Consider the following 15,254-nt stretch of genomic DNA (forward strand, 5'->3'; position numbering starts at 1 on the left):
GTGCAGAGGGGCTGCAACCTCTCCAACCTCCCCGGTCAGACCCGACTGGCTCTGACCCAAGGACTTGGACCCTCGGGCTCCCAGGGTGGGGCTGGGAGCCAGCCAAGGCCATCCCAAACAGCCCCAACCTGCTCCAGAGAGAGGGCAGGAACATGGGTGGGGAGAGTAGATGGGGCCGAGGAATGTGGCCAGCTCAACATGGTCAGGACCAAAAGAGGCCAGGCCAGGGGTGCAAAGTCTTCTTCTCAGATGTTTGGGGGTGGAACCCCCAGCAGCAGGAGGGGTCCAGCCCCTCCTCCCTGGCAGATATGCACTCGGCCATCTGGTCAGATCAAAGTCACACCCCGGCACTGGTCACACTGTGTAAAGTCAGCTGACCACCATCAGGGCACTCCCTGGCCAGGAACTGGCCCCCACGAAGTCCCCAGGGCTGGGCCAGGGTGCAATACAGGCTAAACCCATGTCCTTAGTGAAGGAGCTCCCCCAACTCACCAAGGGAGGCGGCTACACCTTCTGAGATGAATGGCAGGGAACCACCCAGTCCCCTCCCTGCCCTCCTGCCTGGAGCGGTCTGCCAGGTAGTAACCATGAAAGCAGGGTGCTTCCTCAGGTAGGACTCCGGGACTCAGCGCCCAGAAGGTCCGCACAGGGTGTGCAGATCCAGGCCACGGACAAGCCTTCCACCACTCGGCACTCTCCACTCAACCCAAAAGACTATGTCTTGCCCTAGCGTCCTAGGCCTGCCAGCACGCACGGGTGCCTGCGTGCCACCTCCCGCAGAGGTGCCCACTGTCTGTGCCAAGTGCTGTCCGCACGCTGGCTGCTCAGCATTAACAAGACACCCAGCACTCCCTGGAGCTTCTGTGCGAACAGCTCCACGTGTGTATGTCCACCTTGTGCTCAGAGCAGCCTGGGAGGTCTGTGTCACTCACCCGGCCCCCAGATGAGGAAGGTGAGGTGCGGAGGGCCGAAAGACTGGTCCAAGGTCACAGAGGTATCAAGTGGCAAAGCAGGGACCACTGAGCCTCACGCGGTGCTCCTCTGCTTCAGACTCCCCCACCACCTCGCTCTGCCCTCAGTCCCACAGCCGGGACTCCAGCTCGTGGGCTTGTTCCTCACAGGGATGGACCAGTCATGCCAAGGGAGGCCCTGAGGCTGGGTAGCCAGCCAGCTGCTGACCAGCTCCAACCCCGGAAGACAGTGGTTAGGGGGCTCCGTGGCCCCCCAGCCCTACTGAAGGGACATCTTGAGAATCACTCCTTCCGGTCACTTGGGGTGAGCAGGCACTCCTCACTGGTGGGCGCCAGCCTTCTCCCCTGCTCTGCTCAGAGGCCACACACACCTGGGGTGCCCGCCGCCCGTGTGGCTCCAGCCCGCCTGTCACGGAGCCTACCCATGCCTCCTCTCACCTTCCTCACATTCGCTCCAGCTGCCACCACCATCAGCATGCCTCCCACACTGCCCTCGGCGTCCTCAGCCTCCAAGCTCACTCTGCAGGCAGCCCCTGCCCCGGCACGCAGCCTGGGGGCCCTCACGCTGGGGCAGCACCTCGGCCAGCCTTGTCTCCCTGGATCCAGTGCACCCCGCTGCTGCAGCTGGCATGTCCTCCTCACTGCCCCCTCCCCACATGCCTTGGAGCAGACAGCTCTCCCTCTGGGCCTGTTCAACACTGACAGTGAGCCTGCCACGTGCAGACTGCAGGACGAGGACAACTGGTCCTTGCCTACAAGAACGCCCTCCCTGAAGGGAGAGACATGCTCATGACTGAGGGTGTCGGGATGGATACGACAGGAGGAGTGGAGAGGAGGAGCGAGTGTTGAGCGAAAGGGCGCGAGGAGAGTCTGGAGAGTGTGGAGTCCAGAAGGTATAGGCTCAGCCAGAAGAAAAGCAAAGAGGAGTGCAAGTCCGGGTCCTGGATGGTGACAGAGGCAGCTGGGGTGACAAGAAGCAGGGTAGACTGGGGGTCTCGACCCCACTCTCAGGCTCAAGGTTCAGCCCCAGCCTGACCACACAGCCACCCCACCCCCCAGTGACACGCGTGCCCTCCTGCAGTTTGGGATCTGAGACCCCAGCTTAGCTCTGGGGTAGGCTGGGTGCGAGTCCCAGCCCCTCTGGGGGCTCAGACCAGGCACTCAACCTCTCTGCCCTGACTGCACTCTACACATGGGGGCAACGACAGGGAAACCTCGGTGGGCTGCTGGGAGGAAGAAGTGAGATCACACACACAAAGGGCTGTGCAGGGCCTGGCACGCTGAGTGCACACCCCAACGCCGTTGTCTCCACGGCTGTTGCTGATGTCACTGTCAGGCTGTTTTCTCCTACCCCCTGGGCTGAAGGGCTCTCGGACACGGGCGCTGACCCTAGACACGGACCTCCTGGCCATCGGCACCAGTCACCACACCACTCTCCCACCCAGGGCTTGGCTGCAGGCATGAAGTCGGCAGGCCCTCTGCCAGGAACACTCTTCTCTCTCCTCTCCACAGTTCCCTCTGAAGTCCTCCGAGTTCCAACTCAAACACCACCTCTTCAAGCAGTAGTCCCTGAACCCCACCCCTTTTCTGCATGCTCCCCAGCCTCCTGTACCTGAGACACGGCACAGAGGCACTGGGGGTCAGAGGAGGGGCTTGCAAGTGAACGTTCCGTGCCCCTGGAAGCAGAGCCGCCCGGCAGTCCGCCAAAGCAGAGAGAGCCCATCCCACCCAACTGGGAGTCGGGAGGCCGAGCCGCCCCAGGGCCCTCCCACCTCCGGGGCGACGCCGAGACGCTGTCGGCCCGGTTCTGCCCTGACTGGGGTGGGCAATCTCGGCCCGCCCCGTCTCGCCGCGCTGCCCACCTCGGGGAGGTCGGCCCTCCGTGACCCCCGACCCCGGACCCCAAACCAGGGCGGCAGGTGCCCGGCTGACCCTGGGGCTGCCCCGCCGCCCCGGCTGACCCTCCCCGGCTCCCGGTCCCCGGCCCTCAGCCCTCGGCCGCGCGCCGGCACTCACCGCGCGGGTGCGGCCCGAACGCCACCAGCACGAAGTAGTCCGCGAGCCGCGCCATGGCGAGGGGCGCGGGCGGGCTCCGCGGCTCGGGGACGCGAGGACGGCGCTCTCATGGCCCGGCCCCGGCCCTGGCCCGCGCACCCCGGACGCCTCGGGCCCGCTCCACGGCGGCGGCCAGGGCTCCAGCCGCCATCTTCCCAGCCAGCCGGCCCGCCCGGCCGCGCCGTGCGCCTGCGCGGCCTCGCTCCGCCCCCCCCGCGGGCGGGGTCCGGAGCGAAGCTCCCTCATTGGACCAGCGGCGCGGGCTCGGTTCCCGGGGGCGGGATTCAGCCGCTCACCACCCTCAAGCGGTGACAGCGACGGCGGCTCGGGCGGGTCAGCGGCAGGCGCGGGCCGGGTCAGAGCGTGCCTCGCCGTTGCGGCTCCCACGCAGGGCGGAGAGGGGTCGGGCCCCGCCTCTGGGAGCTCTGTCTGGGGTCCGCGCGGCTCCCGGGGCTCTCTACCCCGGCGCTGTCAGTCTGCAGGAAGGCTGGAAGGCCCGGCCCTACCCACGGGTCTCCCAAACTGGGGCCCTAAGCCATCCCCTGGGGCTGCCAGCCTGGTGATAGGGGGGAGTACCCACCCAGGCCCTACCCTTGGGGTTCCCAGCCTGAAGAGGGCTCTGGCCCCACTTGGAAGCCCAGTCTAAGTGAGGTGAAACGCTTAACACATGTCCTTTTATTTTTTTAATTTCTATTTATTTATTCGTTCATTCGTTCATTCATTTATTTATTTTTAACACATGTACTTTTTAAAAGGCGCGCTGCACGTCCTGCTGTAAAGAGCTGCGTACTAGGCCGTGAGGCGCCGGGGCCCGGGTGCGCTGCTTGGGAGAAGGCTGCACCACTCAGGGTCCCTGACAGTGCCCACCACCCTCAGCGCGGGGGCCGGCCAGGGCCTCCCCCGCAGTGACACAGGGATGGGCAAGGGGGACACAGAGTCTAGAGCAGAACACGCTAGGAGAGGAGATGGGGTGGGGGGCGGGGCAGCCTCAGGGCTGCTCGCTGACAGGCTGGGAGGGGAAGGCAGGGTTGAACTTGTTTTGGGGTGACTTTGGCTGCTTCAAGAACCTACGAAGGAACAAACTGCTGGCGTTCCTCCTCCATCCCCTCGCAGGGGCCCGCCTGGAGAATGAGTGGAACACAACCCAGAGACAAGCGCCGAGGGGGAAGACCACCAGGCTCCCCTCCCTGCCTCTGGGCACATGCCCAGCCACAGCCTCCTCTGCTTCTGGACGGTACTGGGTAGATAGGCTGAGAACCCCTCCTTTTTGCCCCAGCTGTCTTGAGTTAGCTTTTGTCACTTACACCCAAAAAGGTCCTCACCACCACATTACCACACCACTGAGCTTGTGCACGGGCAGGCAGTGTCCCAGGGAAGCCCTCTGGCCTAGCACATGAGCCCAGGACTGGCTCTTCCACAGAGATGGTGGGGACCCTGCACTCCATTTTCTTCCACTCTCATGCCCTCCTTGCAAGGAGCCCATTCCTTGAGCACCTTAGGGTCAAGGGCAGGTTTGGGGTCACTTCTAGACCATGATAGCCCCACTCAAGTTCCTTGCTACCACACTGTCCATGTTACCCTCAGAGGCACTCGCTGCTGCCCGCTTCCTCTCAGTGTGGCTCCAGTCACCTGTCATCCTGCCAACATCGTTGCCCCCCCCCCGGACAGTTTTCACTGTCCTCACCGGGCAAACCCCAGCCACGCACAGTCCTGCCCATCCGTCTCCTCGAGGCCTGCAGCGCCAGCTGGTGCAGAGTGGCCACAGTGACACCGCGGCCCCAGCTGTGGATGCACTCTCGCCACTGCCCAGCCTGCTGACATCTGGTCAGCTCTGTTCTCTCTGCAGTCTCCTCTGACCCCCTTCCCGTGTCTCAGAAATGACCCCACTGCCCTCCTTCACAGAGAAAACAGACTTGCATCACCCCAAGTCTGCCCCCCTCACCCCCGCCTCCCCCTCCACAGCGACCACAGAGGCTCTGCCCCTCCTGCCCCCTCCCCGCCTCTGGCTGTTTGCTAGGTACCCGCATCCTCAATCTTTCCCTCTCTGTGGATTCTCGCCATCGGGATTAAACTCGGTCTCTCCCACCTTAAAACACTCAAGCAAAACCTCCCTAGATGCTGTCTGCCCAGCCAATTGCCACCCTCGCTTTTCCTGCTCCACGATGGTTTCTCTCTAAAGCATTCCTCCAGGGGAACCTCTGGTCTGCTTCTTGTGTGTTTCCATGGGTGAGCGGTGCTCTGAGTGGCTCCGCAGAAGCGGCTCCTCCACTGAGGATCAGTGGGGGAAGCCCATGGATTTCCCCTTGGGGGGCACGTGGACAGTTACAGAACACAAGTGCCACGAGCCGCTGTGCAGGGGCTGTGGGATCACAGGGGGTCTCTGATCCAGTCAAGAGGGATAGGGGTGAAATAAGCTCCCAGGCTGAAGCCTGAGGCCAGAGGACACCCTGCCCGTGGGCTGTCGGGGGAATGAGCCCCTAGGCCTGTGGTGGCAGCCAGTGTTCTGAGAGAAAGAGTGCAGTGGCCGAGGGCCTAAGAGACTGTGAATTTTTATCTATTTCTTCTTTATTGGTGGGGTGAGTGATACGGTCACATGTGTTTTGGAAAGACGGTACTGGCAGCACTGTGGAAGGCAGATTGAGGGAGGACGGGGGTGCTGGTGGGAGAAGCAGCAGCTGCAGAACCGGGTCCACTTGCCTGCCCCTTGGTCCCTTGCCTTGGGGTCCCTTGCCTGCCCCTCTTCCCACGCCGGGTTCTGTCCTCTCTCTTCACTCTCTGTGGGTGATGGTCACCACACTCCTCACCTCTCAGAGCCTTGCCAGCTCCAAAACTACCCAGACTGTGTTCCAGGGCTGCCTTCTCTTCAGCCCCAGGCCCAGGACGCTGGAGGCCAGCAAGACATCCCTACCGGGATGTCCCCCAGGTAGCTAACCCCTCCCCCCACTCTCCCTGCATCAGCAAACAGATGGGTGGGCTGACCCTCCTCATCTGCCCCCCTGCTCTGCTCTGTTTCTCTGACCCATTCTCTCTGTCCCCACTGCACCCTTCCTGCCAGCCCTTCAGCACCCACCTCCCTGCTGAATTCCACTTTTCTAGTATAAATGCGATCACATCACCCACCCTCCTTGCAGCAACAATAAATAAATAGAAACGGGAATACCTGCTGATGCTTCCCTTCCGCTCTTTCACATGGCAGGTGCTCACCACTTGTTGATTTATTCATCCAGCTAATGTTTGCTGAGCTCCCACGGTGTGTGCAGAAGGAGGGACGGAGAGTGACCAGGTCACTCATGATGACCCGCTAAGAGGGGGCAGGACCGGAGCAGGGAAGACAGAAGAGGAAACACAAGTGGATGCAGAGATGCTCAGATGACCAGAATGTGTGAGCGTGCGATGGGGTAATTGTCCCCTCCCAGAGGGACACACGGATGAAGAACCCCGGCACCAAGTCCGTTATCGGTGGACAGGGCATCAGCTTTGTGGAGAGCAGTTTGGCTCCATCTGTCAACACAAACACGGGCTCACCTTCAGCCAGAATTCCCGTGTCTGCAGAAGGATCCTATGGAGACACATCCATGGGCTCATGAAGAAGGGTTCCTGCTCTTGGAAAGCTTGGAAATCACCTAACTGCTTCCCAATAAAGGATCAATTAAGTCACAGAACACCTACATTTTGGTGTGAGATCAAGCATAAGAAAGAACGGCAGTCTCTATATTTACATATATTTTTACCTACGTATGCGTAGGTGTCTGTATATAGTGCACACACAGGATGCAACCCCCCTCAACAGAACGCACACAAGAGAAAGTCAAGAACGGGGCGCCCATCCGGACCTGGGAGAGGAACCCACTGGATGGCAGTGAGAGGTTCTCACTTCCTACTTATTTAAATTTCTTACAAAAACCAGTTAATACTTCAGTAATGGTGCGGGGTGGGGGGAGGGTAGAGTTTTTAGGAATAGAGCTGCTAGGACCTCTTAAGGAGGGGTCTCAAAATCGCCTCTGTCCAGGCCCCTGCCACTCATTGGCGCGGACATTTAGGAGGCGAGGCCCAGGGACCTAGAGGTGGTGGGCGGGACACAGCCCCGCCGATTGCACGCCGCAGCACCCAGTTCTTTACCCCTCCAGCCTCAGGGACAGTGTCCCCCACCAGAAGGTGGCGGAGGTGAGGCTGGCCTGCCGGGGTCTCTGGCCAGCCGCCCGCGCTCCCTACGGCCGCCGCCCTCTCTCGGGAGCACCCCGCCCCGCCCCGCCCCGCCCCGCCGGCGCGTCCGGCTCCGCCCCCCTGGAAGACTATTTAGCCCCGAGGCGCTGAGGCTCAGGCCCCAGCAGGGCCCCGACCGCCAGCTGACCGAGGAGGTTCACGCACCACTTCGTGTCGCTTTGTGTTGGAGACCCTCGCAGACCTACCGGCGCCAGCCCGCGCGCCCCGAGGTGCGGGCGGAAGCGGTGGCTCAGCCGAGGGCCGCCCCCAACACCTGCCCGGCTCACTGCCCCCTCCGGCCCCGCCCTCATGGTCCGGCTCTTGACGGTCACCCTCGGTTGCATCAGCTTCCTCTACCTGCAGCTCCCAGGCGCGCTGTCCCTCGGCCTGGCCCGGAGCCGGCCGCCCGCGCGACCCAGGTGAGCAGGTCTCAGACCACCCTGGCTGCCGGGGCAGGAAACCAGGGTGCTCGGGGGAGGCCTCCCTCCGACCCCGACCCCTCCCCAGTTCCTCTAGCCCCTGGTTGGGGAAACCCCCCACCTGCTGCTGGGGCCCACCCCCTAGATCAAGGGCCAGCCCCAGGCCCTAAGCAACCCACCAGCAGGGCAAGAGGTTCCTCTTTCTCTGCGTGTCCTCCGAAGGCATGCCCACTCCTCGACACTGGCAGAGCAGACCCCTCAAAAGGAAAGGTCAGCTGTGGGAGGGGAGGCTGGAGGGGCCTCAGGCCCGCCCACCTCCCCCCACCCCAAGGGAAGGGCTGAGAGGGAGTCACCCGAGTCCTGAGCTTAGTGGCCCACAGAGGCCAGGGCTGCCCCTTGCCCAGGGAGGAGCAGGTAAATGGGCTACTGAGTGGCTGAGGGCCAGGCCCTGAGCTCAGTGGGCTTCCCCTGCCCGTGACCCCAGGCCTGTGTGGAAGGGAAAGTGGGTGGGTTTATGGGTCCCTGAAAGGCTGGCCCGCCGGGCTTACTTCCTCCATCTCCCTCTGCAGGGAGCCCCCAGCCCGGACTCCTTACAGTGGCTTGCAGTCCCGGCACCCTGCAGCCCGGCCTGTGGTCTGGAAGCTGCACCAGGCCCTCCAGCCCCAGAGGAGTGCCAGCCTGGCCCCTGCTATGGGTCAGCCTCTCCGGAATGGCCCCCGCCGACACTTGGGTCCCCGCAGGCCCCGAGCCCAGCTCCTGCGTGTGGGCTGTGTGCTGGGCACCTGCCAGGTGCAGAACCTCAGCCACCGCCTGTGGCAGCTTATCGGCTCAGCCGGCCCACACGACTCGGCCCCTGTGGACCCCAGCAGCCCGCACAGCTACGGCTGAGGCGCGGCAGGCCATACCCCTGCCTGTCCCAGCTGGGATGCCGCGCCCTAATCCCAGAGCTGCAGCTGAGCCCCCAGCCCAGAACTAGCCCCGAAGCTCCTGCAAAGAGCAGTCACTGGAACAGCGGTGCAGGCCCCTGAGGACACCCCCGCCCCACCCTCCCCCCACCAGGTTCTGCAGCAGCCAACCTCGAATGACTGTGGACACAGAAGCCAGTGCACGTGTGTGGACCCAGCAGATCCTGAACACCCAGGGGCTCTGCCCCTGGGGAGTGTAACACTTGGAGGCGGTTGGCAGCATTAGAGGACAGGGTCTGCCCAAGGACGTAGGGCAGATGCCAGGGACCTGAACACCCTGGGCCACCTCTGGGCAAGCAGGAGAGAGGAGGGGCCCAGAGGTGGCCCAGCATGGCCTCTTCCCTGCTGGTCCTGACATGGTAGGGTTAAGGCTGGACTGCCCTGTTCCAGCTGGACCCAAGGTCACGATGCAGACTCCCTGCCTGGGTGCCCTGAGGGTAGCTGGGGAAAGGGTGCAGGGGTTCTGGGGCAGAGCAGGGCAGAACACCCTTCCCACTCCCTAGGGCAGGGTGGGAGTGGGGCGGGGCAAATCTCCCAGCCCAAATCTCTCAGTTAAGGTGGAAGCACCACCACCTCAAGGTGGGTAGGGGATGGCCGAACAGGGGTTGGGGCCCCGCGGGCCACAGGGGCTCCCTGAGCCCCATCCTGCCCGGCGTGGGGACAACAGGAGGCTGGAGCAGGCTTGCCAGGAGCCTGGGGGAGGGGACTGGCCTCAAATTATCTGAAGAACAAGTCCACAGCCAGGGGGCGGAGTTCTTGGTGTGTGTCTGCCCCCACCCCCCACCCGCCACGGGGGAGGGGGAGGGGCTTTAAGTGCTGTGACACCAGAGCCTTTTGCTAGTCCTGTAGTACTGGCGCCCAATGCCTCACGGGTCCAGAAATGTGGTTTCCGTTATTTAACAAATGTTCATACAGCACTTAATTTGTCGATGTTTGCCATGTCACCCTCTCAGCCACCCTGTGAAGAGAGCATGCCTTTATCCCAGCTCTGCAGCCAGACATCAGGGAGGCGCCTGCGGTCCCTGCAGTGCCCACCCACAGAGCCCATACCCTGGGTCGCTGGCAGGCCTGCCCCTCAGACCCCCGGGGGCCCCCTAAGGGCGGGAGGCTCCTGGACGCGCCATCTGGCCTCCCACCCTTGCGCTTGCTCTTCCAGCTCAGGGCTCCCCTTCCTTCCACCAGGCCCCGTGGGAATAGTTCAGGCTGGGGAGATGAACTGAGGACAGCAGGGGCCCCGGGGGAGGAGCCGAGAGCGCCCAGGCCCTGAGCCCAGGGGAGGCGTGGATGTTGGGGGGAGGCTGGAACAGGTGTGTGCGTGGGGGCTGGATGGGCGGCAGGCTGGGCCTCAGAGCTGGGAGCCTGTGGCCACCGAGGGGTGTAGGGCAGGCAGGGAGGGTGGGCTATGGCACAGGGCCAGGGGGACTGGGGGGCAAGGAAGAGGAGGGCTCCGGGAGGGCCGAGTCAGGGAGAGTCAGGAGCTCAGCTCGGCCCAGATCCTCCCTGGCCTCGGCCCTGGGGTAAAGTCCCTTGCGGTCTGGTTCTCCACGCGGGATGCTCCCCCTGCCAGAACACCACCCCACACTGCACCCTCCTTGTGGCAACGCAGACTGCCAGGAGGCCCCCAGGATTGCACCACCTGGTGCCCTTGCCCAGGTGCTGCCTGAGCCTTGGGCTGTTTTTCCTTAGGGTCGCCCGCCATGGTCACAGCATCGCACTGTGGTCCACATGGCCCCTGAGCTCCAGACCGTGTCCTGGCTGCCTATCTGACACCCCACTTGGAGGCCTGGTGGCAGCCCCCCAGCTGCCCCTCTCCTGCCTCATCTGGATCCACCGGCCGGCCCTTTGTCCCTTCTCTTGGTCCAAGCCACCACCTGCTTTGGGGTCATGGTTCCAGCCCCCACCCCACCTCCCCAGGCCCCTCTCCATCCTTGCAAGCCACCACCTGCTTTGGGGTCATGGTTCCAGCCCGCATCCCACCTCCCCAGGCCCCTCTCCATCCTTGCAGCCAGTATTTTCTGAGCACTTGTGGAAACAGCGAATAAACCCTGTCCCCCGCCCCCAGGGACCGAGATTCCAGCGGGAGGAGGCAGAGGAAACCAACCTCAAAAGTGCGTGAGGGATGCACGTGCACCTGGGAAGCTGGAGGCGCTATGGGCTCACACGGGCCGAAATCACTTTGCCGTTTTAAGTGGGGCCTGGTTGATTCTCAGCGTGGGCAGGAGGCGCCTCGCGGAGTGCCCAGCACCTCGCCCACTGCCCTCTCCCGTCCCACTCACCCTGACGGCGCTCGGTGCCCGTCCTTCGCCAGAGCGCCGGCCTCTTTCCAGTGACGGGACCGTCAGCTCCAGGTGGTGCGGTCCCTGCTGTGTCCTCACTGCCTAACTCAGCCCGCACATGACCAGCGCTGTGAATTCATCTCTGCCCTGACTCGAGATGGAGCCCCTCGCCCCAAGAGCCTGACAAAGACCCCCTGGACCAAACGTGAGCCCAAGGCTCCAGCCTCGCCCAGTATTAGCAAGAATCACACCCTTGACAGAATCCTGGGGTTTAGCAAGAGCGCCCCCACCCTTGATGTCTCTCCTCTGGCTATCTTCCCTCCTGACCCCTGCCCACCCAGCCCACCCCAGGCCCCCTCCCTGCCTGGTGGCTGTAAATCCCCAGCTGACTGTGCTGGGGATTTACTCTGTGTTCAGAGTGGAGCCCGACCTCTCCCTTCTAGGAAAACGTGAATAAAGTCTTCTATCCCATTTTAACAAGTGTCAAAATGACTTTCTGAAATAAGCCCTGCCCCACCCCGCCCCAAATCCCAGGTGCCGGGGGATGATAGGGTGTTGGGAGGGGCCTACCGCCTGGGGCATGGAGGTGTTTAAAGCTTGGGAAGCAGGAGTGGGAGTCTGGCTACAGAGCAGCCTCGACCCCCCAGGCAGGTCAGTTGCTCCAGGGACGCTGAGGTTGGCTGGCGGTGGGGGCGGGTGGGGGGGACCGGGCCGCTGGGGCTGCTTCTGTGCTGACACATTAACTCTCAGAGGCCAGGAGGAGGGTGGATGGTCACTCATTACCGAGGGCCAAGGCCAAGGGGCTGGGTGGTGTCCGGTCACTTATGTAACCTGTGGGCATATATACGGGCACCCGGGCCTGTGGAGCTCTGCCCCCTCTCAGGATGAAGGTGGCTGTGGTGAGTACCCCGGACCCCGCACGGGCTGCTCCCCCGGGGAAGAGGCAGCAGCACCATGCCCTCTCCCAGCGGGTTTCTGCCGCCCGCTCATCTGGGTCAAAGGTCTCCCTCCTTCCTGTCGTGGTCTAGCTGGGGCAAGGGTCGTCGGCCCAACCCCTGGGCTCCCTGCGGACCCAGGTCTTGAGAAGGAGATGCCGGGTAGGGGTGCTGCCAGAGCCGTGCATCACTGGGGAAGCAGGCATCCTCGGCATCCACCCTGCAGATAAGGACACCAGGAGCCTGGAGCACCCACGCGCCTGTGCTGGGAGGGGCTGTGCCCTGGGGCGCCCACTGCGTCTGACAGCCTCGTACCCCCTTGGGGATGTCCTCCCTCCCTCACGGGGCTGGCATTGTGGTGAAATGGGTTCACTCCCCCACCCAACCAGGACCCAGACCCTTCCCTGGTCTACCGGCCTGATACGGGGCCAGAGGCGGCCAAAGACAGGGGCAGCTTCCGAAACTACATGGTGAGCACCTGCGGCCGCCCCTAACTGCGCCCCTGGGAAGGGCAGCACCTGTCCCCTTGCACAGCTCCAGGGGCCACCCTGGGGATACCCCGTTCACGTCTCGCGGGGCCAGGCCTGGGATTGGGAGGCAGTGGCCCCCTGGGTGTGACGGGCAGGGGTTGGCGAGCCGCCTGGCTGACCTTCTGCCTTGCAGTCCGGCCCTCTCCTGGATCGTGTCTTCACCACCTACAAGCTTATGCACACGTGGCAGACCGTGGACTTCGTCAGGAGGAAGGTAGCTGGAAGACTCCCAACCCGAACCCCCCGAGGGCCGACGCTGGGGCTACGCTGACCTCTCCCTTACTGGCCCAGCATGCCCAGTTTGGGAGCTTCTCCTATAAGAGAATGACTGTCATGGAGGCTGTGGACATGCTGGATGCGCTGGTGGACGAGTCGGACCCCGACGTGGACTTCCCCAACTCCTTCCACGCCTTCCAGACGGCCGAGGGCATCCGGAAGGCCCATCCCGACAAGGGTGTGCTCCCCACCCGCCCCGGCTGGTGGTGGGGGAGGGTGGAGGTCCGGCCCTCTCCCAGCAGGCCCTGCCCCCCACCCCAGCCCCAAGGCTGTCCCTCTGCCCTGGCCCCTGCACCCCCTCTAGCCTGCCCTGCCCCTCTCTCTCCCCCAGACTGGTTCCACCTCGCCGGGCTCCTGCATGACCTGGGGAAGGTCCTGGCTCTGGCAGGGGAGCCCCAGGTGAGGAGAGGGGTGGAGGGGGTGGGCAGGGCGTGGCCCAGGGCAGCCTCGGCTCTGGGCTCTGCTCTGGACACCTACTTGGTGGGCAGGCCAGTCAGGCCCACCCACCGTTGCCTGTCCCTCCCCAGTGGGCAGTCGTTGGAGACACCTTCCCAGTTGGCTGCCGTCCCCAAAGCTCTGTGCTTTTCTGGGACTCTACCTTCCAGGACAACCCTGACCTCCGGGACCCTCTGTACAGGTATGCTTCCCTCGCCATTGGCCCTCCCCTCTGCAGGGTGTTTCTGAGCCCCCCTCACCCTCTGTCTCTCCCTGCAGCACAGAGCTTGGCATGTACCAGCCCCACTGTGGGCTCGAGAACGTCCTCATGTCCTGGGGCCATGACGGTGAGGCCAGTTAGAGACAGCAACAGTGGGGACTGCGGTGGGGGCCACGCCTCTGGGTGCCTGGTGGTGACACCCTCTCTCCCCCAGAGTACATGTACCAGATGATGAAGTTCAACAAATTCTCCCTCCCACCGGAGGTAGGTGTGGGGGAGGAGCCAAACCAAGAACCCCGCCCAGCCTAGCCCAGTCCAGCCCAGCCTGGCCCAGCCTAGTCCAGTTCACCCCAGTCCAGCCCAGCCCGGCCCAGCCTAGTCCAGGTCACCCCAGCGCAGCCCAGCCCAGCCCCGCCTGGAGCGTGGGGTGCGGCTCCTCCTGCCCCAGGCCTTCTACATCGTCCGGTTCCACTCCTTCTACCCGTGGCATACGGGCGGCGACTACCAGCAGCTGTGCGACGAGCAGGACTTGGCCATGCTGCCCTGGGTGCAGGAGTTCAAGTATGCTCGGGCCCGTGGGGGGGGGCGGGGGAGGGGGCCCGGGGCTTCATGACGCACTGTCCCTCTGCGCTGCAGCAAGTTCGATCTCTACACCAAGAGCTCTGACCTGCCAGATGTGGACAAGCTGCGGCCCTACTACCAGGGGCTCATTGACAAGTACTGCCCCGGTGTCCTCCACTGGTGACCGGCCTGCCCACCCTGCCCACACCCAGCTGGGTGCCCTGGGGTGACAGCCACTGTCAGGCACAGTGACGACCCACCCTGGCCTTTCTAGGGGACCCCACATACCCACCTGCATTCCCTGCCCCGTTGGCCCCTCTCCCCGGTTGCAATAAAGACTTTGAAGCAGCTCGTGAGTCTGACCCTCAAACCCTCACTGAGACCGAGGCGTGTCGTGGCAGGGCAGTCACTTGGGGGGGCGGGGGCGGGACAGGCAAGTCCGCGATCTCGTGGACACGCGTGCCCGGCCATTTCTGCCGCCATAAGCATCTTGCTCGTCCTCCAGCTCTGGCGTCAGAACCTGGGGTCACCCTGCCCACCTCCACATTCTGAAAACAGCCACTGAGTCCTCTGGGCTCAGTCCCCTTAAAGATGACAATACAAAATACCTGATAGCTAGAAGAACGCACTACAGGAAACATCATGATAAATGCTCAGGTTAACTGCCATGAACACGACCCACGAAAACACGCCAAGAAACCCTCCGTGGGCCCCAGGGTGCAGCCCTCACCTTGGCCGACAATCACCTTCTTTTCCTTGTGGTTTCGTCCCCCAAGTGTGCACCCCTCATGCTGCAGTTCAGCGTCAGCCTTCCCTCTACTAGCGGTTTATTCCTTTGAAGAAAGTGGCTCATGTGTCTAGGGACTTCCTGTTGGGATTTGCTGGTTGCGTCCCCATGGTATCTATCAGTATACTTTCCTCGGTCTTTCTTGCTAACTGGTAAATAAATTTAGAGGCTTAGTCAGATTCAGGTTTGACTTGTTGAGGGCAGGGGTGCCCTAGAGGCGGGGGCTGTGCTTTATCAGGAAGCCCCGCTGTTTCCCGTGTTGTCAGAAGCTGCTGTGCGGCAGTTCAGGTCTAAGAACACCCTCCACCGGATAGAGTGAGAACAGCAAGGCTCCAGTTCCATCCTCACTCACCTGGTAGAGCCCGCAGTGAAGAGCAGCTCCCCTGGTGCTGTCTGGTTCCTGTTTATGGAGGAAACGGAAGTAAATGCCCCTGTCTCTCTCTTAATTTACCGTTCCGCAAGAGCTGGTTCCCTAGCACCCTTCAAACATGATCAAGTTGTCTGTTTTTGAATCAAGAACGCGTAGATTTCAGCATATTTGCGCCTCAGTGAGTTATTCTTACTGGTGCTCAGACAGGGTTGGGGAGGGTCTTTCCTGTGGGCCCCTGGCTGCTTCTGACC

At 63.0% G+C, this 15,254-nt stretch overlaps 3 protein-coding genes across 7 annotated transcripts in view; 2 read left to right on the forward strand and 1 right to left on the reverse strand.

Moving 5' to 3' along the window:
- SBF1 (SET binding factor 1) overlaps positions 1–3,189 on the reverse strand; it is a 29,538-nt gene extending 26,349 nt beyond the window's left edge. For all 5 annotated transcript variants that reach the window (XR_009521281.1, XM_060025884.1, XM_060025882.1 and 2 more), the window contains exon 1: positions 2,988–3,189. Coding sequence is in view for 4 of the 5 variants with exons in the window: in XM_060025884.1 (XP_059881867.1) it covers positions 2,988–3,042 (55 nt within the window). In the remaining variant the exon portion in view is untranslated. The remainder of the gene's footprint in view (positions 1–2,987) is intronic.
- A 4,179-nt stretch (positions 3,190–7,368) lies between these two features.
- On the forward strand, positions 7,369–9,925 carry ADM2 (adrenomedullin 2). Its single transcript, XM_060024028.2, has 2 exons — positions 7,369–7,648; positions 8,218–9,925. The coding sequence occupies exons 1-2, from the start codon at positions 7,539–7,541 to the stop codon at positions 8,534–8,536; spliced, it is 429 nt and encodes a 142-aa protein (XP_059880011.1). The 5' UTR covers positions 7,369–7,538; the 3' UTR covers positions 8,537–9,925.
- Positions 9,926–11,773: 1,848 nt separating this feature from the next.
- On the forward strand, positions 11,774–14,030 carry MIOX (myo-inositol oxygenase). Its single transcript, XM_060024029.1, has 10 exons — positions 11,774–11,788; positions 12,214–12,294; positions 12,488–12,568; positions 12,646–12,808; positions 12,962–13,029; positions 13,158–13,267; positions 13,345–13,412; positions 13,500–13,549; positions 13,734–13,846; positions 13,922–14,030. The coding sequence occupies exons 1-10, from the start codon at positions 11,774–11,776 to the stop codon at positions 14,028–14,030; spliced, it is 858 nt and encodes a 285-aa protein (XP_059880012.1).
- Positions 14,031–15,254: the final 1,224 nt, after the last annotated feature.

This window comes from Delphinus delphis, chromosome 11 (genome assembly GCF_949987515.2).
Source record: "Delphinus delphis chromosome 11, mDelDel1.2, whole genome shotgun sequence".
NCBI classification, from domain to species: domain Eukaryota; kingdom Metazoa; phylum Chordata; class Mammalia; order Artiodactyla; family Delphinidae; genus Delphinus; species Delphinus delphis.

Coding starts and splice junctions, on each gene's coding strand:
- ADM2 (XM_060024028.2), top strand. CDS start 7,539: ATGGTCCGGCTCTTGACGGTCACCCTCGGTTGCATCAGCTTCCTCTAC. Junction 7,649..8,217: donor CGGCCGCCCGCGCGACCCAG/GTGAGCAGGTCT, acceptor CTCCCTCTGCAG/GGAGCCCCCAGCCCGGACTC.
- MIOX (XM_060024029.1), top strand. Junction 12,295..12,487: donor GCAGCTTCCGAAACTACATG/GTGAGCACCTGC, acceptor TCTGCCTTGCAG/TCCGGCCCTCTCCTGGATCG. Junction 13,030..13,157: donor CTCTGGCAGGGGAGCCCCAG/GTGAGGAGAGGG, acceptor GTCCCTCCCCAG/TGGGCAGTCGTTGGAGACAC.